General features: G+C 41.3%; 1 protein-coding gene across 4 annotated transcripts in view; it reads right to left on the bottom strand.

Annotated features, from left to right (window-relative positions):
* The window catches only part of GRM5 (glutamate metabotropic receptor 5), a 346,671-nt gene extending 323,782 nt beyond the window's left edge, over window positions 1-22,889 (bottom strand). For all 4 annotated transcript variants that reach the window (XM_065406243.1, XM_065406260.1, XM_065406270.1 and 1 more), the window contains exon 1: window positions 22,211-22,889. In XM_065406243.1, the coding sequence (XP_065262315.1) occupies window positions 22,211-22,889 (679 nt within the window). The remainder of the gene's footprint in view (window positions 1-22,210) is intronic.
* Between the last annotated feature and the right edge of the window lie 447 nt (window positions 22,890-23,336).

Raw genomic sequence — 23,336 nt, 5'->3', positions numbered from 1 at the left:
AGGTAGCCCTGCCTCCCCTGTTATAAAAATCAGTCCATCTGTATGTCTTTGACTGCTGAGATTTACCCTCTATAGTCACAAGCATTTCATCTTGTTTGCATAAGCCACTGCTGTTCACATCAGAATCCATTTTAGATCTTTGGACACATTGACTTACTGGCTCCTTGTCTGGCTGCCTTAATCAGAAATTATTTTGAACCATCAATATTGAAAGAAACCACACACATCATTGCATCTTACACTGAGGCACAAATATTCCTTAACGGGGCTTGTGGGTACAACCACTCCCTGATCAAATTTGTAGCATTCAGCGAGAAGATGGAGCTCCAACGACTGTCAGTATCACTCACTGCTGGGTATATGATCTTTCTATATATATAACTGCACAAGTTCTACTTAATGTTACCCACTAAGAATACAGAGGAATGTGTGGATCGTGCATTCATTTCCAGTTGCACAAATACCTAGAGATTCTGTATTTCGTTTTACTTCCTAAAATGTCTCCCATTTTGGCATCACCAGTCATACCACCTTCTTTTATCTGCCTCCCTTTTTGAAGTCCTTTTCATTTTTTTTAACTACCCATCTTTTTTTTTAATATAGTACTTAGCAGATACACAAAACAAAGCAGCATTTCCTCACGTCTTCAATTTCCAAAAATGTGTTTCTCAACAAGAAACATACAACACAACTCTGGATTTGCCTCAAATCACATACATTTCCTGGAGTGTGTTGTGGACATTCTTGGCTGGATCCTCAGTTGTACCAAGTTCAAACACTGCACAAATAAAGTGACAAGAGAAAAAGGTTGGTCCAACATACACTGTCTAGGACTGTCTCCTAGAGACTGTCCCACCAACCCAAAATCAGAAAGGGCCAATGGTTAGGAATTTGGGAGAACTGCTCCACCATAGGCATCTTGGATGACTTTAGGCAAGTCATTTACCCTTTCTGTGATACTATTCCCCCTCTGTAAAATGGGGATAATAGGGCTGTCCTAAACCACAAGGGTGCTGTGAGGATAAATACATTAAAGATTGTGAGGTGCTCAGAGGCACTCAGATACTATTGTAATGGGGGCCATATAAGTGGATAGGACAGGACAGAACAGAATGCTCCTATTCCCCCCAGGCTGGGGAAATGCTCGACTCCATGATTAGATTAGTTTCAACTCCCTTTTATGCTACTTTATCATTGCTGAGGATCTGGCCCTTTCTATGAGCTAAAGTTTGCATGTTATCCTTGCTCTGTTGGATAAAGTTTGAGGTCACACACTGAGTTTTAGCTGCATGTCTTTTACCATCAGATACAAACATTACTATATTTCAGTTTCCTACAAAGCCTTGATTTCTTTCAGTGTTTAATTTGGATTTTGTACAGCCCAGAATCTGAGTGTATTTGGGGTCATCTCCAAATAAAACCAAACTCCATTCAATCTTATTCTCCTCTTTATTATGTTCTGGTTTTGAAAAGAGAAGGGGATGTGAGGGTATGAACTAGCAGTTACCCTAAGCTAGAGCTAACTTTCTTACTGAATTACAGACCATTTACATTTCCCTTTTCCTGCCCCTTTTGATTTTGGGTCCCCTGGTGTAATGTGAACATGGCATGACCCTTGGAGCATGTGAATGTCAGGATAGATGTTACACCATGCTACACACACACACTGTTTTATTTATCAGTAAGTGCAGTTGTTCAGCTCATCAGTTGCAGTCCTTCCCCAATTTGCAGCTGTGCAGCTCCGCTAATTTCCACCTTCATTAGTGATATTTCCTGGGAAGTGAAATTAAACTAACCTGACAATTCATTATGTCTTATTCTCTTCATCAAGATTATGCATGTCAATACTGCTGATGTTTGTTCTCCTCACTGGTATTTCTAAAGATTCTGGGGGAGACATTTTAGGATGTGGTTGAAACAGTTGCATCTTTCAAAATGCATGTACACATGTTGCACTTGCAAATACACCAAATATCACTAGCAAATTGAATAAACGGGCCTCTGAATGCTGCTTCTGGATACTATGATACATTTAATTGCAGTACATTACACAGCCACTAGATGTCTCTGTGCGCTGGTAAACAAAAGAGACTAAGCCGGGACTCAAGCTGCATGGAAGCCTATGTGTTTATGTCCATATTCATAGCTGTTTTCTTAAATCAATGCCTCCTGTTTAAGAAAGACAGTTAGTCCATTTATCATGACTCTCATAAGTGCCAGATTTACATGGACAAAAGACCACTCCATGTTGTCTTTGGATGCAATAGGGTCACATGTTTTACAAGCACAATAATTGTACCTTTTTGGACATTTAGCAATTATTTACCATTTGTATTTTGATGGCACCTGGTGTGCGCGGTGCTGTCCCCTCATTCACAATAAGAACACTCAGTCCCTTCCCAAAGAGCTTCCATTCATTTACTTCACAAAGACTGGACATTTTCTCACGATGCAGAAAAATACAGCAGCTCACCAGTACAGAAGTTTGGGAAACACTATAGAACAGATTTTCTGACTCTGGCCTCCATTTCTGTGCTTGTAAATAGCAAGTGCGATTTCAGCCCTCGGTAACTTGCAGGTGCAACCAGGCAATTTTAATGTCTAGGGACCGAATGCATAAAACTGGTATTTTAGTGGCTGCCAGTAGCCTCCAAACACAATTCAAGATGTTGGCTCTGATTGAAATAGCTCTACGTCATAAAGCCCTTACAATATTTTTGTTTCGTTCCAATCGAGGAGTTGGAGCCTCCACTGAAAGGAGGACACAATCAAAACCACAATAAGGCAAGGAGAAAAAATAATGTCTTAGTTACCAAACAACTAGAAGAGTTCTTGGGAAAATACATAAATAAGGCAAACAATCAATGATTTCACCTAAATGCCAAGACGTTGCTCTTCTTTTCTAGCAGATAATGATAAAAATGCTTCCAACGTGCTTTCAAAAGCCTATTGTATTGTGACAATGGACAGTTTTAAACATGCAATTTCTTAGCCATTTGAAATGTTCCACCGTGTATAAATAGCAGAAGGATCCAGAGACATGCTGAACTGCTCCCCTGCAGTGTACATGATGGATTGATATTCTGCAATCCTTCTTTGTTTAATTGCAATTAACCCTTTGACTCTGGAGTGGAAAAAATATCAGAAGCTTGCGAAGGTCTCTCAGTTTGGGATGAGTGGAAGGAGGGGAGCAATCCTAGGGCATAAGGGTGAAATTCAGCCCTCACGACATACATACTTGTTTGGAAGCACAATTAATAATTATCATTATTTTTAACCTGCTGATGCATACAGGCTTTGGTCAAGGCCCTTTGTACTAGGCACTATACAAAACACAGAGTCAGAGAGATTCCCTGCCATGCCATCTACAGAGACAAGACACGGAGAGGGAGAAAAGAAATGTTCTTATTTCCATTTTCCAGATGAAGAACTAAGGCGCAAAGAGCCAGATTTTAAAATGTATTTAGGTGCCTAAAGATGCCGTGGGATTTCACTGGGAGTTAGGCCCCTATGCACTTTTGAAAATTCTATCTGCATCTTCAGATACCTAAATATCTTTAGAAATCTGGCCCTAAGAGATTAAGTAACTTGTCTAAGGTCATAGAGGAAATCTTTGGCAAAGACAGGGATTTAACCCCTTCCTTCTGAGACCAACTCCTCTGCCTTAACCACAAGACCATCCTTCCTCTCAAGCAGCATTTAAAGTGTGATTATGCTCTGTACAGCAAATATGTAAAAATGGCACCCTGTTACCCAACAGATCTATGCCCTATGTTTATGCAGAGACATATTTACTCATCTTCCTGAGAAAAAGAAGTATCTGATTCTGTTAGCCCTGCAGAGCCAACATGGAATAGGTTATTGGCCTGATTTCCAAATATGCTGAGTATCCACAGCTCTCTTTTACATCAATGGGAGTTGGTGGCGTGCAATCGGACCACTCACTCCGATCAACCACACCTATGCCATCATAATGAAAGCAATACATAATTTGGTCATGGGGTTGCACAAGCGTCAATAGCAGCATATCATGGCCTGCAAAACCTTTATTACTAGAGGCGGCGTTTGACAAAAGAAGAACCCAGTTTGACAAGGAGCCCAGCCTGTGCTTACAGAACTGATAGTTGGCAGCAAAATCTCCTTACTTGCAAGTTGAACATATTTTATGTGGGAGCAACTGAATATGCAATAAATCTGGAGGCCCATGATGCCATTATTACAAAGAGCAGAAGTACATTCCAACTGGTTGTAGGGATTTACACAGATCATGTAATGGTGTAAATTTCACCCTGTATGATCTTCAATAGCAAGGTGAATTCAGGACTTTGGTGACATGCAACCCTAACAACCAGTACAATGTAGCAGCACAAATTACTCAACATGGTCCATTTTTTCAAATATAATCAAAATATATTTATGGACAGGAGACATTTCAGAAATATATAGTGCTGAAAGGTGGTCACATGTTATCACAGAATCAAAGAAATGTAGGGCTGGAAAGGACCTCGAGAAGTCATCAAGTCCAACCCCTGCACTCTGACAGGACCAAGTAAACCTAGATCATCCCTGACAGGTGTTTGTCAAACCTGTTTTTAAAAACTTCCAATAATGGGGATTTCACAACCTCTTTTAGAAGTCTATTCCAGAACTTAACAATCCTTATAATTACAAAGGTTTTTCTAATAACTAATCTAAATTTCCCTTGCTGCAGATTAAGCCCATTACTTCTTGTCCAACCTTCAGTGGACATGGAGAACAATTGATCACAGTCCTCTTTATAACAGCCCTTAACATAAATGAAGACTGTTATCAGGTGCCCCCTCAGTCTTCTTTTCTCAAGACTAAACATGTCCAGTTTTTTCACTTTTCTTCATAGGTCAGGTTTTCTAAACCTTTTACCATTTTTGTTGCTCTCCTCTGGACTCTTTCCAATTTGTCCACACCTTTCCTAAAGTGTGGTACCCAGTATTGGACACAGTACTCCAGCTGAGGCCTTATCAGTGCTAAGTAGAGCAGGACAATTATCTCCCATGTGCTACATATAACAATCCTGCTAATACACCCCAGAGTGGTATTAGCCTTTTTCGCAGCTGCATCACATTGTTGGCTCATATTCTATTTGTGATCCTTTTCAGCAGTACTACCACCTAGATAGTTATTTTCTATTTTGTTATTGGGCATTTGATTTCTCCTTCCTAAGTGAAGTACTTTGAACTTGCCTATATTGAATTTCATCTTGTCGAATTCAGACAAACTCTCTAATTTGTCACGGTCATTTTGAATTTCCAATCCTGTCCTTCAATGTACATGCAACCGCTCCCACCTTGGTGTGATCTGCAAATTGTATAAGCATACACTCCACTCCATTATCCATGTCATTAATGAAAATATTGAACAGAACTGGACCAAGAACTGACCCCTTTCTCCAGGGATAGAAGGGTGGCTCAGTGACTTGGCTGACCTTGGTAACCTTTCGGAGAAGACGGCTCTCAGACAAATTTGAAAAGATTTGGTCTAACTTTTTAGAAACTTTTGAGTAAGTCCTAGCAAATGGAAATTAAAATGTCTTTCTCCTTTCCCCTCCTTGCCCCCTTCCTTCCTTACCTTTTCCTCCCTCCCCATTTCTTTACTTTTTTGTTCTTTGGGTTTTTTTCTGTTCTTCCCTTATTTTGGGGGAAATAAATAAATAAATATAATTTTAAAAAAATCCTTCATACCAGAATGAGCTGTTCTGATTAACTTTTTAGAGTTTTTCTATTTTAAGGATCACAATAAGTCAAAACCTTTGCTATACCCTTTGGGACAATAAACAAACAGTTTACAAAGAAGGACATTTCAAAAGAGAATACACGTATGAAGCATATTTCTGACCTGCACAATTTCCTCAGGGAACTGAGGGCAGCATGAATAGTAGAGACATAATGGCCTTGGCATCCTACCATACAGGATTTGGGGATTGCTCTTAAAACCATGGTGATCAGCCTTTTCTACATCCTATATGCAGCTGGTCAACATTCAGTTCTTCTGAATGGAAAGAATAGATCTCTTCCAGAGTCCTGCAGGTTATCAAGAAATCTCTGGTGGTGGTTTTGTTTGTTTGTTTGTTTCCTTTTTTTAGCACAATAAATCAATGGCCTGGTCCCTTTACTTCAGAGGTTTCCTCTGCGATTCTCAGGAGGTAATATTTTAAAAGCACAACATGTATTTAGGCTTCCATTTCCCATTGGAAGTCAATGAGTCTTAAGCAACTAATTCATATTTGTGCTTTTGAAAACATCTCCCACAAATGCTTAGAAGTGCAGGAAAACTCGACATTTTCATTTTGCAAATGTTTACATGTGAACACGGAGATTTCCACTAATGGGAGCAATTTCATGGCAGAAAAAAAAATACAAAAATTCCACTGCTAGAAAACAGTATAATATAAATTTCCACATAAATTTGCCATTTTTACAGAGAATTTTCTATTTACAGAGAAATTTCCTCTCTCCTTCCCTCCACAAAATAAAATGGCCTTCTATTTGTTGAAGGAAAGAGGAAAATTTGAGGTAAATCCAAAGAAGACTTGTTTTTTTTTTTTTTTTACAGAAATCCAGCAAAGAAGCAAGCAAGCAAGCAAACAAACAAAAGGAAAGCTCATTATTTTTGGCAGTTTGCATTGGCTTGCAGAGCTCTGCTACAGATCTTTAGACAGATTCCTTTACTGGACAGTGAAGCAATTACTCTTCTTTGGTTTACTTAAGCCAGTTCATACCCATAGCAATTTGACATGGTCATGTTGGAAATATCTATCTATAGAACAACTATCTCCATTAGTATCTGGGTGCATTATGAACAGCAATTAACGTGGTTGATTCACAAAACTGGTTGGACCAGGCAAAATTCAATTATTTCTGCTCACAATGTATTTGGGATGTGTACCAACAGCCTATAATACAAATGCTGTTGTGGCTTATTGTTGTATTCAATAGTTTGCATTAGCCTGACTTTTTGAGATTATCTATCTCCACGTAACTTTCATTCTCTGGAAAAAGCCAAATTCCATTATCAATTATGATCTGTGTTGCCTGATTTTAGGGAATTAATATTATTGTTCATATAATATAGGTTATAGGTTCACCAATTGATCTAATGAGAAGACAATACGGTTCTTGTCCCAGAATCAGCCTACACAGCACCTTGCAAGGACCTTTGGGATGTATGACAAGGACATACCCCCGAGAACAAAATACAGCCTTAGATACTTTTATTGACATAAATGGAAAAGTAATCAACCAGAATTAAAAATGAAATAGTATTGTTCTGGAGGCACATGTGGTATCAGTTACGATAAAACTCCCTAGATTTACATACTCACACTCTTCCTTGAGAACCTGGTGGTAAGAGACAAAGGATCAGCCTTGTCTCTGGCATGCCAAAAGAGTCTGATGGCCAGGTTACTCAATGCTTGCGTGGAAGATGAAAACTTAGGAGAAGCTAGAGAGTTAGAAAGTCAGAAAACGAAGCCAAGAAAGACCCAAGAAAAACCAACCTAAATTTAAACTTTAAACATGGTGGCTTGTCCCTCCTATACAGCTTGCATGCTGTGTGCCCAACCTCCCAGGTCCAAACTTAATGTCCTCCACCTACATAATATCTGGGTGTGCTTACTCTATAGGCTGGCACATTCATACATATTGATAATATAGTCATACATATTAATGACAATTAGCTCATTCTCACATCTGTTATTTCTGGCCTGAATCAGTTTGGTGGTGGTTATTTCCATGTTCTTTGTGGTGTACCTGTTAAGTTTACAGATGACAATCAGTAGGCCACTTATCTATGCCAAAGGTCACAAACGTATGGATGCTAACTTGCTTTAGCTCATCATTCAGGATGTGGCCTGTAGGTTCCTTGCATTACTGCCAGAAATACTCTAATACAAAGCTATAAATCAATTATAATAAAACAAACAACAAACCCATAAGAAAGGATATAATAAAGCAAGCAAGCAGGCTAGCCCTATGGGCTACAGCTCTGTGTGAAGGAATAAAATCAGGACTGTGTACTTTCCCGCAGAATTCCCACAAATGTCAGTGGGAGGATGGCACAAAAAGGTCTGACTGAATATGGTGTCATTCATGCAGATCTTTTAGCTTTTATTATTTATCATAGAGAAGCAGATCAGAATAGTAGATGAAGCACTGGACTGGGAGACAAGGGACCTGGGTTCTGTCCTGGCTCTGCCACTGGTCTGTTGGGTGACCCTGGGCAAGTCACTTCACAGCTCTGTGCCTCAGTTTGCCCATCTGTAAAATGGGGATAGTGATATTGAACTCATTTGTAAAGCACTTCACAATCTATAGGTAGAAAGCTCTATACATGAGCTAAGTATTATCCTCATTTGTTCAGAATCGCTCGGTGGGAACATAGCTTCATTTTTAGGACCTCTGCTATTCTGACCTTTATTTTTCTCCATTCCCCATTCCCCTCTTCTTTCCCATCTTTGTATTTCTCCTCTTCCCATCCTTCTTCATTTTCTTCCTGGCACCCACTCTCAATTTAAAACCTGATAGGCTTCATTCCCACAGCCTCCCACATGCCATCTAAGAAAATGATCTGTAATGAAATAGCTAACACTGACATTCAGGAGTATTCACTCATACCTTAGAGCTAACACCCCAGTGAGATTTATCAGGTGGGAAGGGCACTGAACATCTCAGAATCATTGTTTCAGGCTCTTAGCAGACTCAGGCAGACAACGCTACATTGTTTGTTTGTTTGTTTTTTACTCCAATCATGATTTGCCAGTTTTCTTTGCAACCATTTGAGCTGACTGGGATATTTCAAAACTCTATGTTTCAGTACAGGTTTTTGTTGAAAGTTTGAACTTCGATGAAAAAAGGGATGAAATTTTCGCTAAAATTTTTAGCCAGTTTTTCAGCCAGTTCTAGCTAGAAATTTGCTCTTTTTTTAAATGAAAGCTTAGATTCTGCAGGATTTTAATAGGTCATTGCAAGCTGAAAAAATACATCAACTGGCCTTGACATCTGACACCCCAGGTCTATCGTGTCTCTAAAAATCTCGTTAAGAAATCTTTAGTGCATTTGTCCCCGAAATGGATAGATGCTGTTGGAGTTGTGCCTGTCTAATTCACAGCAGAATCTGGTCCCATGTGTTTAATGATATTGAATGTCTTGGCATTTTGTGGGCTGAGACTTGTCACACAAAGGTGTTTTTGAGTCACTGGCAGGAACACCCACTCTTCCAACTGTTCAAGCAGGAAAAGCCTGTGTGTGAATGAGAAAAAAATATTAAAAGGCTTTTAATCTTTCAATTTTCTGTAGTGTCCAAAAAGCGTACAGTGATTACTGCCCACCTGTCTTCCCTGTGGAGTTTTCTTGACAGACGGATTTTCCTCTTGATAATGTAAGCACCTAGAAGCTAGGCTATAGACACCTGAGGTAGATAAGGATATCTATATAAGGTCTCGACATCTATGTACTTATATGGCTCCCCACACTGCAGAATCTGAGTGCCTCATCATCTTTCATGAATTTATCCTAACAACACTCCTGTGAGGTAGGATTATTATCCCCATTTTACAGATGGGAAACTGAGGCACAGTGGCCTAGACCCTCAAAGGTATTTAGATGCCTAATTCCCATTAATTTCAATGGGACTTAAGTACCTAAATACTTTTGAGGATCTGAGCCAGAGATACTAAATGACTTGCCCAAGGTCACATACAAAGTCTGTGGTGGAGCATAGAATTGGTTCTCCCAAGTACCAGGACACCACCCTGAGCCTCCTTGGGTTAGACACCACCACAAAAACCATGGGCCCATCCTTTTCTCATGCCAAATATTCTGCTCAGAATACATTTTCTGCTGGCTTAATTCTGGAGCTTTGTTTCCAGCCCCACTCACTGGCCAGAGTAGGTGAGCCAGCATGAGCTGGGGGCAGTAATTAACTGCTGGTATCGTAAATTACTATTCCTGGGAGCCAGAATTGTGATTCAGAGGTTTGACTCTCAGCACAATTCCTCTTTGTTTGGTGCAGTTTACACATCAACTCTCCTGCAAGGTGGTCCTTAATGTCACAATTTAGCCCTAAGTGAACAGCTTGCGAACAGCCCATATAATGGAATCTGTCTGCATAAACTGTTCACTGAATAATTATGAATAATGCATAGATCTGTAATAATCAGCGTCAGTTTGGGAGTAGAAATAAGGACCAATTTAGCCATGAATAATTCAGACAGCTCTAGTTACAAGGCATAAGGCCAAAGAAAGATGAAGATAGTAAAATCAGATCAAGGAGGTGGGGTTGAGATATAACCAAAGAGGTGAGCTCAGTGGACCAAGTAACCTTTATTTATTCCATAGTTTCTTATTTCTATAGAGCTTACATTCTTATTGAGTCTTACATAGCTGACCTAGAAAGAACTTCATTTCCAATCTGTATTGGCAATTGGGTATTGGATAATTCCAATTATTATACAGCATGCATAAGGCTTGATATCTCTAAACACATTCAGTGACAGTCAGTCACAGTGGCATTTATGCTTTACAATTTCCCTTACAGTTGGACACCTTCGAACTGAACATTAGGACTGAAAATCAGGATGATACTACTTCCGTACCTCACAGGGGAGCTGTGAGGATAAATAGATTAAAGATTGTGAGTGGCTCAGGTACAATAGTGATGGTGGGATGAGGATAGATAGATTAGATAGTTTAGAACGGTCATGCTGGGTCAGACTAAAGATCCATCTAGCCCAGTATGCTGTCTTCCGACAGTGGCCAATGCCAGGTGCTCCAGAGGGAATGAACCGAGCAGCTAATCATCAAGTAATCCCCCCCGCGCCCCCCTCCCATCAACCATTCCCAGCTTCCGGCAAACAGAGGCTAAGGACACCATCCCTGCCCAAGAGCCATTGATGGACCTATCCTCCATGAATTTATCTATTCTTTTTTGAACCCTGTAATAGTTCTTGGCCTTCACAACACCTACTGGCAAAGAGTTCCACAGGTTGACTGTGCATTGTGTGAAGAAATACTTCCTTTCGTTTGTTTTAAACCTGCTGCCTATTAATTGCATTTGGTGACCCCTAATTCTCATGTTATAAGAAGGAGTAAATAACACTTCCTTATTTACTTTCTTCACACCAGTCATGATTTTATAGACCTCTGTTATATCCCCCTTTAGTTGTTGCTTTTCCAAACTGAAAAGTCCCAGTCTTATTAATCTCTGCTCATATGGCAGCTGTTCCAGACCCCTAATCATTTTTGTTGCCCCTTTCTGAATCTTTTCTAATTCCAATACATCTCCTTTGAGATGGGGTGACCACATCTGCACGCAGTATTCAAGATGTGGGTGCACCATGGATTTAGATAGAGGCAATATGATATTTTCTGTCTTATTATCTATCCCTTTCTTAATGATTCCCAACATTCTGTTAGCTTTTTTGACTGCCGCTGCACATTAAGTGGATATTTTCAGAGAACTATACACAGTGACGCCAAACTCTCTCTCTTGAGTGGTAATAGTTACTTTAGATCCCATCATTTTATATGTATAGTTGGGGTTATGTTTTCCAATGTGCATTATTTTGCATCTATCAACATTGAATTTAATCTGCCATTTTGTTGCCCGGTCACTCAGTTTTGTGAGATCCCTTTATAGCTCTTCTCAGTCTGCTTTGGACTTAACTGTCTTGAGTAGTTTTGTATCATCTGCAAATTTTGCCACCTTACTGTTTACCCCTTTTTCCAGATCATTTATGAATATGTTGAATAGTACTTGTCCCAATACAGACCCCTGAGGGACACCACTACAGTATTTACCTCTCTCCATTCCAACAACTGACCATTTATTCCTATCCTTTGTTTCCTATCTTTTATCCAGTTACTGATATATGAGAGAGGACCGTCCCTCTTATCCCATGACAGCTTACTTTGCCTAAGAACCTTTGGTGACGGACCTTGTCAAAGGCTTTCTGAAAATCTATGTACACTATATCCACTGGATCCCCCTTGTCCACATGCTTGTTGACCCCTCCCCCCCAAGAATTCTAGTAGATTGGTGAGGCATGATTTCTCTTTACAAAAACCATGTTGACTCTTCCCCAACAAATTATGTTCATCCATGTGTCTGACAATTCTGTCTTTACTATAGTTTCAACCAAAAATTGGCGTCACATTAGCTATCCTACAGTCATTTGGTATAGAAGCTGATATAAATGATAGATTACAAACTACAGTTAGTTCTGCAATTTCACATTTCAGTTCCTTCAGAATTCTTGGGTGAATACTATCTGGTCCTGGTGACTTATTACTGTTTAGTTTATCAATTTATTCCAAAACCTCCTCTAATGACATCTCAATCTGGGACAATTCCTCAGATTTGTCACCTAAAAGAATTGCTCAGGTTTGGGAATATCTCTCACATCCTCAGCCGTGAAGACCAATGCAAAGAATTCATTTAGTTTCTCCGCAATGGCTTTATTGTCCTTGAGTGCTCCTTTAGCAGATAGATAGATAGATAGATAGATAGATAGATAGATAGATAGATAGATAGATAGATAGATAGATAGATAGATAGATAGATAGATAGATAGATACTGGATTTTGATTTGCCCTCTCATTTAGGGCATTGTCCAAATCCTTTCAAGTAAATAAAAAAACTGCCCATTGACTTCAATAGGTTTTGAATCAGGCCCTTAGTGGACTGGTGATTTGACGAGAGAGAGAGAAAGAGAGAAGGAAAAGCATTGCCTAATGATTAACACATTCTAAAGTTCCATTCTACTATGAAAAGCAACCATGCAAAAAATACGGTAGCACCTTCTTACTCCACAAATTTGCTCCATAGGATCACAGAGTCATACAGTGTTTCAATATTTAATTGCAGCTAGCACTGCAGACCTAATGCAAAAGTGGGAAATGGAGCTAGATTCTATTCCTTCTCAAGCTTTATCAACAGAACTGTTAACTAACTTTCACCTACAAAGCCTCATTCAAAGTTTTCCCTCATTTGCACCTATCCAAGCCAGTTACACTTATGCCACTCTGTTGGACACAATAAGATTGCACAGGTGTAACCGAGGGCAGAATTTGGCCTTTATTACTGGTGATGATGCAGGTGAAAGAAAGAGCACAGCTTGACTTTCAGATCCCAGGCTAAATTTTCAGGGCTGGTACTTAGACAAAACATCCTTTTACTTGCATACTCAGCAACTGTGATACTCAAGTCATTGAGTCACAATAAATATGGCAACCTCTGAGACTATTTCTGTAGTCATTTTTTTCTGAGAAGAACCTCACTTGGAAAGGTTTGTGGACTCTATAAGTAAATTCATTGGGAAAATACAGAACATGCAGACCTCTATCTGGGCCAAAGTGCAGTCTCCTTCGTTACATTCAGAGATGCTCACATAATTGAGTGTGCTGTAAGTATTAATTGTTCACTTCAAAATATATATGGCAAAACACAAACAGAATCCATTCAAAACAGGGACTCCATACCTCAGCCATAAAAACACACAAGTGTGTTGAATAATCTTGTAGTTATGTTTGGGGTTTTTAACCTATTCATTACCATCTTTTTCCAGGGGACAGGGAGTGAGTGAGAGTAATTAGAGCTGGGCAAATAAAGGATTTTTCCATTTGGTGGCAGTTTTGAAGAGTAAAAGAAAAAATAACCATCGTGATTTCACGGTGACCCAGGAGCCGAATAGCTGGCTTCAGGACACCATGGATATTTCTGCGGAGCACCTTGTGATGATGCTTGGCATCACCCTTTCCAAGTCCCTTACAGCCTTTGCCATGACCAGATATGCTGCTATCAGCTTCAAACTACAGGGTACTGTATTCAAGAAAAACAAACAGCCGGAGAGGTGAGAAGAAAGAACCAGATGAAAAGGTAGGTTATCAGAGGCAGCTGCAGGCTGATTAATAGGAAACTTCAGCAGTAAATGGTACATGTTTACAGGCTGCAGATATGCTGGCTAGCCAATAAGGTGAGCATTAACAGCAGCCTGGTTGACACCCAGAAGAAGCTTTCTGCTGGTTGATTAGCAGAGGAAGCAATGAAGAAAGACATGCCTAGAAAGGAAAATCATCTGTGGAACCAATGTGCTGAGATACTGTGCCCCAGTCCTGGTGTCCACACTTCAAAAAGGATATTGAAAAGGGTTCAGAAAAAGCTACAAGAATGACACAAAGTCTGGAAAACCTGCCTTGCTGAGAGAGAGACTTAAGAGCTAGAACTATTTAGTTTATTCATGACCCAAGAGAAGTTTAAGAGGTGACTTGATCGTAATCTACAAGTACCTACATGAGGAGAGGATTTCTGAAAGCAGAGGTCTCTTAGGGCTTGTCTTCACTACTGGCTACATTGGCACCGCTGCCATGGATTCATGGATCAGGAGAAGACGCAATAAGTCAATGGCAGAGCGCTCTCCCATTGACGTCAGTACTCCACCTCCCCTAGAGGTGGAAGCTATGTCGACAGAAGAGCATCTCCCCTCACCATAGCACGGTGTAGACACCATTGTACGTCAATTTAAGCTACATCAATTTAAGTTACGTAACTAGCGTAACTTAGATTGACTTACCTCATAAGTGTAGAGCAGGTGAGCAGACAAAGGCATAACAAGATCCAGTGGCTGGCAGTTGAAACTAGATTGATACAGACTAGAAATAGGACACAATTTGTTAATAGCGAGAGTAATTCACTATTAGAACAACTCACCTAGGGATGTGGTGGGTTCTCCACCATTTGAAGGTTTTAAATGGTGATTAGATACCTTTCTAAAAGACATGCAACAGCTCAAACAGAAGTTACGGGCTTCATACAAAAATTACTAGGTGAAATTCCATGGACTTAATTATGCAGAAGGTCAGACTAGATTAGCATAATGGTACCTACTTGCTTTAAAATCTATTAATCAAGTGTTGAGAGGAGCTATAGGACCAACCAAGGAGACTTGCTGTGTGACTTTGGTGCTAGAGCAACTGAAACTTGTGGGTTTTGAGCACATTAAAACATTTTGATCTTCAAGCTGTTCCCAACAGATCAATAAAGCCACAGACTAGGATTAAAAGGCTAAAAAAATATGGTGTCTGGATGATTCTAGGCACTTCACTTCTACGTTGCTGGTTCAAATCCTGCCTAGGTTGGTAACAGACGTGTTTACCTGTCTGGTAGTGGCTTTTCTGGTGTCAGTCTGGGCTCCAACAGACAGGTATACATGTCGCAGCACCACAACAATTTGCACTAACCAGTGTCTTTAATGGCAGTCCCAACATAGAGATCTCAGACTGAATAGGCATGAAGAATTTTAGGCACACTGGCATCACTTTGTAGAATCCATTGCTGCTACCCTCTCTTCACACACAGGTGTCTAAAATTGGGTGCCAAAATCCACGTAGGTGGCTACTTTAGGCACTTAAGGAATGACTTAGGTTCCTAAAGCGTCTCTCCATCCTCTCCTAAATCTCCCAAATACAGATTTAAGCATCCACATTTGAGAACTGGGTTCCATGTTGAAACTGTCGTGTTGGTAGAAGACGTCAGTCTCCGATAAGTTATCTCAGTGCCCTACGTACTATGCACGTCTCTCAGCCTGCTAGTAGGAACTCCTCAAGATTTCAGTTTCAGCGAGAGCTACCAATAGAAGAAGTTAGCAGAGGAATGCCTCAGATAAAATTGAATAAACATACCGGGGGCGGATCATTAAAATTAGAATCTTCATTTTTTTTTATTTTTTTTTATTGCTTTTTTTACCTGTCTCCTCTCAGCTGCTAAGCTGAGTTTTGGCCGTGTGGAGTCACTCTGTGAGACAGTTTACCAGAGGTCCCTTTTCTAATGGACGTGCCCAGTTATTGCCCTTCCACATTACCTTGCACTCCTTTGCTGAGCACACAGCAGTGGCTGTCCCACATCCATCGTTCGCCGGCACTGTGACAATGTAGTTGATACGGTTTAGGCCTTACACATCCTTGTGGTTTGGGTCATGATTCAGGCTGGTTATATATCCAGTCAGCCAGAATCAAGGATATTGCTCTAGATGAATCCTTACTGTGGTTTACTTGAAGTGTCATCCACAGAAGGTGGATAAGCAGTTGGCTCAGAAATAAGGATTTTTTAAAATAAATTGGGTTGCCTCAAAGATATATTAATGGCCTCTATTATTTTCTGTTTGTGCTAATAGCCATCCAGATCAGTGTGTATCCTCCTCAGTGCATGTGTGTGCATTGTAAAGCATGTGTGTGATATAACATCGTGTTACAGCAAGATAGCCACACCCCAAGTAGTGAAGAGACCGCAGTCAGCTTTTAATATGATGGAGGCAACATTCATCTCTAGTGAGTTGATTCTAAATTAAATTAAACCAAAATCCATAACTTTTAGTTCACCTTCAAGATCACTAACGGCTTCATTAATGATTCAAACAATGACTAGTCAAGATGCTTTCCAGCAGTCTGACAAGTTTAAACGCCTGATTCTGGTCCCCACTCCACCCCTCCTACTCTGTTCCAGCCACCAAAAAGTCACAGTAAGCCAGGGGAGAATTCCTAAAGTGCGGCAGCTGCCTAAGGACAACCTAAGTGGCCCTACACAGCCCCCCGCCCCTACTGGGTCACAGCATAGGGGGGTTTGGTGGGAGTGGGTAGGTTGGGGTCAGGCAGGAATGTACCCATAGCAATCAATGCAATGGAGCTTTTAGACTGCTGTACAGTCCATAGACAGCCCTAGGGAGGCTGCCATAAGACAGAGCAGCTGCATGGGCTGCTTTAATGCATTCTGGGAGTCATATCAGCTCCCTACCCTAAATCCAGGGGGTGAAAAGGGGATATGGAGCCGGCTCAGTTCTTTTCCTCTTTTGTAGAAATTTGAAACCTGCCAGTGAAACAGCCCTCACTGGTCAATGGTCCATGAGAAAGGATTTTCATGCCATTATGACCCTTTACGAACTGCCCGCTGGGCATGTGCAATGCATTTTGCACAGGGCTTTCACCAAGCTGGTAAAGTGTGCAGTTAAAGACGATGCACACTGGGCATGTGTGTCTGACTCATTTGCCTGTGTGCTCAGTAGTGACAAGGGCTGAGACACTTGAGGAACTCTGCAGCTGGAGAAAGAGCACTGACATGGTGATATTTTGCAAAGCCAAGTGCTTTAATCCTACTGGAGATTTCCTATGAATACATATTGGCTCATCACCCACATTCATTTTAGGAATACAGGATTCATGGTTGCCCAATTCCTCCCTATCCAGCCAAAAAGCGTAGTTCCAAAATCTCACTCCAGCATCACACATTTAATGCTGTTTAACACGGTTTTGTTGTCCTTTTTAGCTCTTGGATGATTACTGTTCAGAAATAATTGTCCTCATTAACTTAAGCCTTCACTCTGCAAGATTATTAATACAAGACAACTTTTATTATATGCAATATCAGAAATGTAGCCATCAGGAGACAGTCTACTTTTATATGTAGTTCCTCCAATAGACAGAAACAACAACCTACTGATTTAGAGGCATTAACCAATGCAGATCTGACTCCAGCACCATTAGGATTAGCCAAAGGTGGCTCACCAATCACTCTTGGTGCATGTGAACACTGACGATTTACCTGATATTCGCTCTTTCACTGTTTATGTAAGGAAATAAATTGTACTGTCAGAGCTAGGGAACTAGGCTGGGGCTCAGGAGACCTGGGTCTAAACCCAGTTCTTCCAATGATCTTGAGCAACTCACTTCTCTTCTTTGTTTCCCCTCCTACCTTATGTCTATTTAGATTCTTGGGGGAAGGGATAATTTCTGTGTGCTTGTATAGCACATGGCTGGAAAATAAGTAATGTGACAGACCCAGACCAGTGGGGTACAGGAGTCTGGTAGAGGGTAAATATACTGGTCACTGGATGAGTAGTTTTCTGTTCCCTGAGTGACCAGAGCAGGGGCTGCACTAGAGTAATCAGGAACCTGCTAGAACCAGTTAAGGCAGGCAGGCTAATTAGGACACCTGGAGCCAATTAAGAAGAAGCTGCTAGAATCAATTAAGGCAGGCTAATCAGGGCACCTGGGTTTTAAAAGGAGCTCACTTCAGTTTGTGGTGTGAGTGTGAGGAGCTGGGAGCAAGAGGCGCAAGGAGCTGAGAGTGAGAGGGTGTGCTGCTGGAGGACTGAGGAGCACAAGCGTTATCAGACACCAGGAGGAAGGTCCTGTGGTGAGAATAAGGAAGGTGTTTGGAGGAGGCCATGGGGAAGTAGCCCAGGGAGTTGTAGCTGTCATGCAGCTGTTACAGGAGGCACTATAGACAGCTGCAGTCCACAGGGCCCTGGGCTGGAACCCGGAGTAGAGGGCGGGCCCGGGTTCCCCCCAAACCTCCCAATTGACCTGGACTGTGTGTTCTTCCAGAGGGGAAGGTCTCTGGGCTGTTCCCCAACCCACATGGTGAATCTCTGAGGCAAGAAAATCCGCCAATAAGCACAGGACCCACCAAGATAGAGGAGGAACTTTGTCACAGTAATAATATTTTCCCTCCAGTTCAGGGATTACTGGGTGAAATTTTATGGCCTGTGTTATGCAGAGGGTAGACTAGTGGTACCTTCTAACCTTAAAATCTTTTAATCAGCCAGGATGGACTTTCCCTTCACTTTCCTCCCTGTCCAGGTCCTCTCCCAAGGGCAGCCATGAGGTGAAGGATCTCTGCCTCCTGGGGATGGAAACATTCCCCCTCAGGAAGTCAGAGATTGCGTGTCAGGGCTCACGGTGCCCTGCCTATACACGTAGGCAGAAGGGAATGAGTGCCGACACTTAGGCTTACAGAAGATCCTGAAGGAGGGGCTGGGGGCTGCCATCTCAATGGTTAATGCGCGGGGATCATGGATAAGATAGCAGTTAGGCGTAAGAGTGGGATTTAGCATTTTTACTCATATTTGAAATAATAATAATAATAATAATGGGTGTAAATCAATAGGTAAATGTGCAAGAGTCAGGAGGTTTAAAAAGAAATAGAAACTAGGCGAGGATGAGTTACAGTTAAAAAATAAAACCTACAAATAACTAGGTAGATAGGTAGTTGGGAATAGTTTAGACATATTTTTAAAAGGGGAAATAACAAGGCTCATGAATAGCGTCACCCAGATCTATTTGTATGTGTGTGTTGAATCCCTTTTCCCCAATCTTCATCTGTGTTTTGTCATTTTTTTTCCTCTTTGGGACAGCAGCAAGTGTTTGGAAAGTGCCCAGCACATCTGAATGAATTCCTATTTCTATAGCCAATTTTAAAGGCAAGCTGTTAGCGTTTTATGTTTATTTGTGGAATTCTGAGGCTATTCAGACAGAGAGGACATGCTCATCATCTGGATGTGACATCAGATGGTAGGATCCCAATGTGTGCCTCTGATTCTACTCTCACCCACTCCCACTGCAAATCAGGAGTACCTCCAATGACATCAATGGAGCTACTCTGGTGTAAACACGGTGTAATCAGGCCTTGGAGGTTTCCACTTGGCAAGATCTTTGTTTCCATGTAAAACACCCCTATGGAAACACAGTACTTCAAATGTTAGGTTCTTTAAAACTGCTTTGCAAAAATTAACCGAACAATACATTTGAACAGTGAGGATCTAACCCTCAACTGGTGTAAAACAGATGAAGCTCTGCTGAATTTCACCAGTTGAGGATCTGCCCTTCGGCTCTAACAATTCTTTCCAGACTAAGCAAAGAAAAATCCTTGATGTTTCCTTCTATGCTTGTGGATTCTTGTTTACTACAGATTGATCATAAGATAAAGCACAGCATTCATTTGAAACATCTGGAAATCCAGCTCTCTGTCGGTGGTTACACTTTTTTGGGGGGGAGGGGAGGTTAATTATTATTTTTTAGTTCAGGTGGTGGCAGCATCCAAAGGGCACAAGGCATTTTCCAACACGGAGGAAGACAAAATCCTGCCCCAAAGAGTATACCATCTGAAAAGACAAAACCAGACACAGATGCAATTTGCAAAAAGGCCCAGATGGTGGGCAGCCTCTGTGTGGCCAGGCAGGGATGGAAAGACAAGCAAGAAGCTTCCCCACCACCTTTCTTGGGGCTGCTTGCAATAACAGGACACCGAAAAGTGGACAGAGAGGCTTCTTGCTCCACAATTAATGGTTGGCACAAACTGCATTCCCTTATCTGTGCAAAGAACAGCATTAGGAGAGACTGGGCATCTCTCCAGTGATGCTCCACACCACACCCTATCCAAGGCTTTGGCTTAAAGGCCACCATCTATTCCATGTGTTCAGGATGGCGATAAGCAAATATCTTACTAATTACACATTTGGTGGTTGTTGGGTCCCTTCTTCCCATCCCCAAACCCATCCACCCCCCTTGTCTCATCCACAGCAGCGATCTCTAGCTTCAATCCCAGTGTCCCGATGCCCCTCATTCCCAACATTCAACCACCGCTATGTAACCGCCTTCTGTGGTAAGATTATCAAGGGATGCATGTTACCGTCTGGTCTATGTTGTGTGTCTATGACGTGTGGAGACAGACATCGACACAAGCTCAACTCTGCTTGTGTTGGATGTGTGACCTTAAAACGGGGACGTTGCTTGTGCAGAAGTTGGAAGAGTTAAAAAAGTGACATCATATGATAATATGCAACACTAATATATCACTTATATCCTCCTCCTTTTTAAAATAATGCTCCCAAGCTGATATTCACACACATTTTGTGATGGGAAGGTCCGACGTGGAGGTCATATGGCCCATAGCAGCTTCAGCGCATGATATGATGCTGTGTGATTTATACTCTGTTACATTAAACTGCTAATGTATTCATGCATACATATCTGAATAAGACTGCAATTACTCATCATCCCTCATGATCAGGATGGAAAAATTGCTTTTAAAAATCTGCATATAAGTTCTAAGACAGTTTACATTCACTAGGGTTAATGGTCTTTTAATACTTAGGTCTAAGTCCTATACGATGTGTTATAGGTATCAGCCAGAGTAGAGGAGGTCACCACACCCATGCATCAGGTCAACATTACCGCAAAAAGATGGGTAAAGTGCCTATCGAAGCACCAGATCCACAGTATGTGTTTGGGGCAGGGAGAGGGGGGAAGAGCTGTTGCCCAATGGTTGTGATAAAGCAAATAGCACATCTGCAGACGTGTTCAACACTTGCTGGGCAAAGAAATATACTGTTCTTTTGGACAGCATGCTCACTACTACACATTTACTCTACCCCATGCTGTGTGACCAGTACTGCCACACCACTCCCACTCTCTGGTGTTGCTCAGGCATGTAAAAGCAAGGCTTATACTGGTTTGGGCTTGCTTTTCCTCTCACTTACCCCAGTGTAGTAAGCCAGTGTAAACCATGGGGGTATCAGGCTCTTTTTCTCATTTGGAGTCTACCTTCACTCCTCCCTATCCCATGCTTTTACTGCATGCACTTCACAGTATAGTGTGAAATCTCTAATCTTGGAAGAAACTTAAAGGAAGGAGAGGCATGTAGGGCACAATTCTGGCCTGTTACACACCTGCATGGAACATGGGAGTGTGACAAAGGTGCAAGAAGGCTCTTCCCACCCATCCCCAAATGCAGAGGAGCAGATATAGATCAAAAAATTGACCTAGTGGTCCATTAAATACTAGAGAGAGGTCCTAGAAAAATGTTCTCCTTGATCCTAAGGAGGTGTGGTCACTCAGAGCATTGGCCAGGTCCCCAAGTCTCTTATGCATACACTCATACTGGCATCAAGTGCTAACGAGAAGCATGTGGCTCAGCTACTATCACTGCTCTCCCATGCCCCAGTGCAGCTCATACTGCTAAGACCAGAATTACCTCCCTTAACAGTTGCCACCACCATAAACATAATGAATATTCTAACTGCTTTATTGAGTAGTAGCTACATTAAGCTAATTACCCAGCCAATTTTTAAATGTCACCTGAAGGACTTTATGTAAGTGATAAATGATATGAAAAACATATTTCACACTGTGAAACTCTGGATTTCAAACCTTCTGTTCAATCAATACCAGCCCAATGTCACCGAGACACATCAAGTGTATGAAATTAATGTTTAAACTAAAGTATGTAATCCACACCATTCAGAACTAACAGGTTAAAAAAAAGAGACAACGCTATAATCATCTAGTAATTAACTACCTACTGCTTGCAATTCAAAATCATGCTTGGATGAAAAATGCAGAACACTTGCCTTCAGTATGTACAGCAGAAACATAGGTCCAGTTATAGCGTTTGACAATGTCCACCATAGCTCGAGCTTGCTGTGCATCGGATGGCACGACTCTCATGAAATACTTGAACAGAGTTTTGTCACTTAGGTCCATGCTCGTGGCAGAATAAGCAATCTGAGGTATATTGAAAAGCTGCAACAAGTTCTGGACCTGGATCGCTACTGAACTAGAACCAGGTCCAATGACGCCGACAATGGGTTTCTTGGAGCGGATAGATGTTGAAGATCCATCGACACAGCGCACTATCCCCTCTTCTTCTTCTGATGAAATAAGAGAGTCCCTTATGAACTCAATGCTTTGCTCCAGAGCCACAGCAGAATGCCAACAAGAGTCCCTTATTTCACAGCCTAGTGTTATATTTGGCAACAGTGTTGGGTCCAGATTTATTCTGTCCAGGGTATGAAGCATCGCTTCCACTCTCTGTATGCCATATTGCTCCCTTACCTCTCCACATTTTCTCTCATGGACCTTGTCAACAGTTGGCTGATGGTGGACAGAAAACAAAGCTCCAATGATAATATCACCAGGCATATGTGCAACCACCCTTCTTTCATTGGACTGTGCAGAAACCAAAAACCCAAAGTTCCCACTGGCATCTTCCTTCAATAACAGGATTGCAAGGAACAGCAAAAGGACCATCTTAGGAAATAGTTTAAGCTGGTAGAGACAACATGATGGAATAAAACGGAGAGTTGTTAAAAAGTAGTTAGAGAATCTTTTGGATAAAAAGAGCAGGAAGCTGATGGTTAACCAGGCATTTCCACCTATTCTCTAGGGAACCACCATCGTCTCCAAGGGAACAGCTAGGCAGAGCTGCACATGTGATCATAATCTTCATAACCTTTAAAAAAAAGATACGGGAAATAGCTTTAAAATCAGTTGTAAGGATGTCTATTCCCTCTGCTGTCAATGGTGATAACAACACATCACACATTTACTTTTTTCATTATCTTGCAAGCTAAAAAACCTTTTTGTGCTTTACCATTTCATTATGCTGGGTCAGGTCCTCAGCTGGTGTAAATCAACAGAGCTCTACTGAAGCCAGACCGTTTAAAGGGGATACACAAAAAGCACTTTGAGGAGCTA

The sequence above is a fragment of the Emys orbicularis genome, chromosome 1 (assembly GCF_028017835.1).
Source record: "Emys orbicularis isolate rEmyOrb1 chromosome 1, rEmyOrb1.hap1, whole genome shotgun sequence".
Taxonomy (NCBI): Eukaryota; Metazoa; Chordata; order Testudines; family Emydidae; genus Emys; species Emys orbicularis.
The sequence above is the reverse complement of the archived record's forward strand: the minus strand, read 5'-3'. Positions and strand labels throughout refer to the sequence as shown.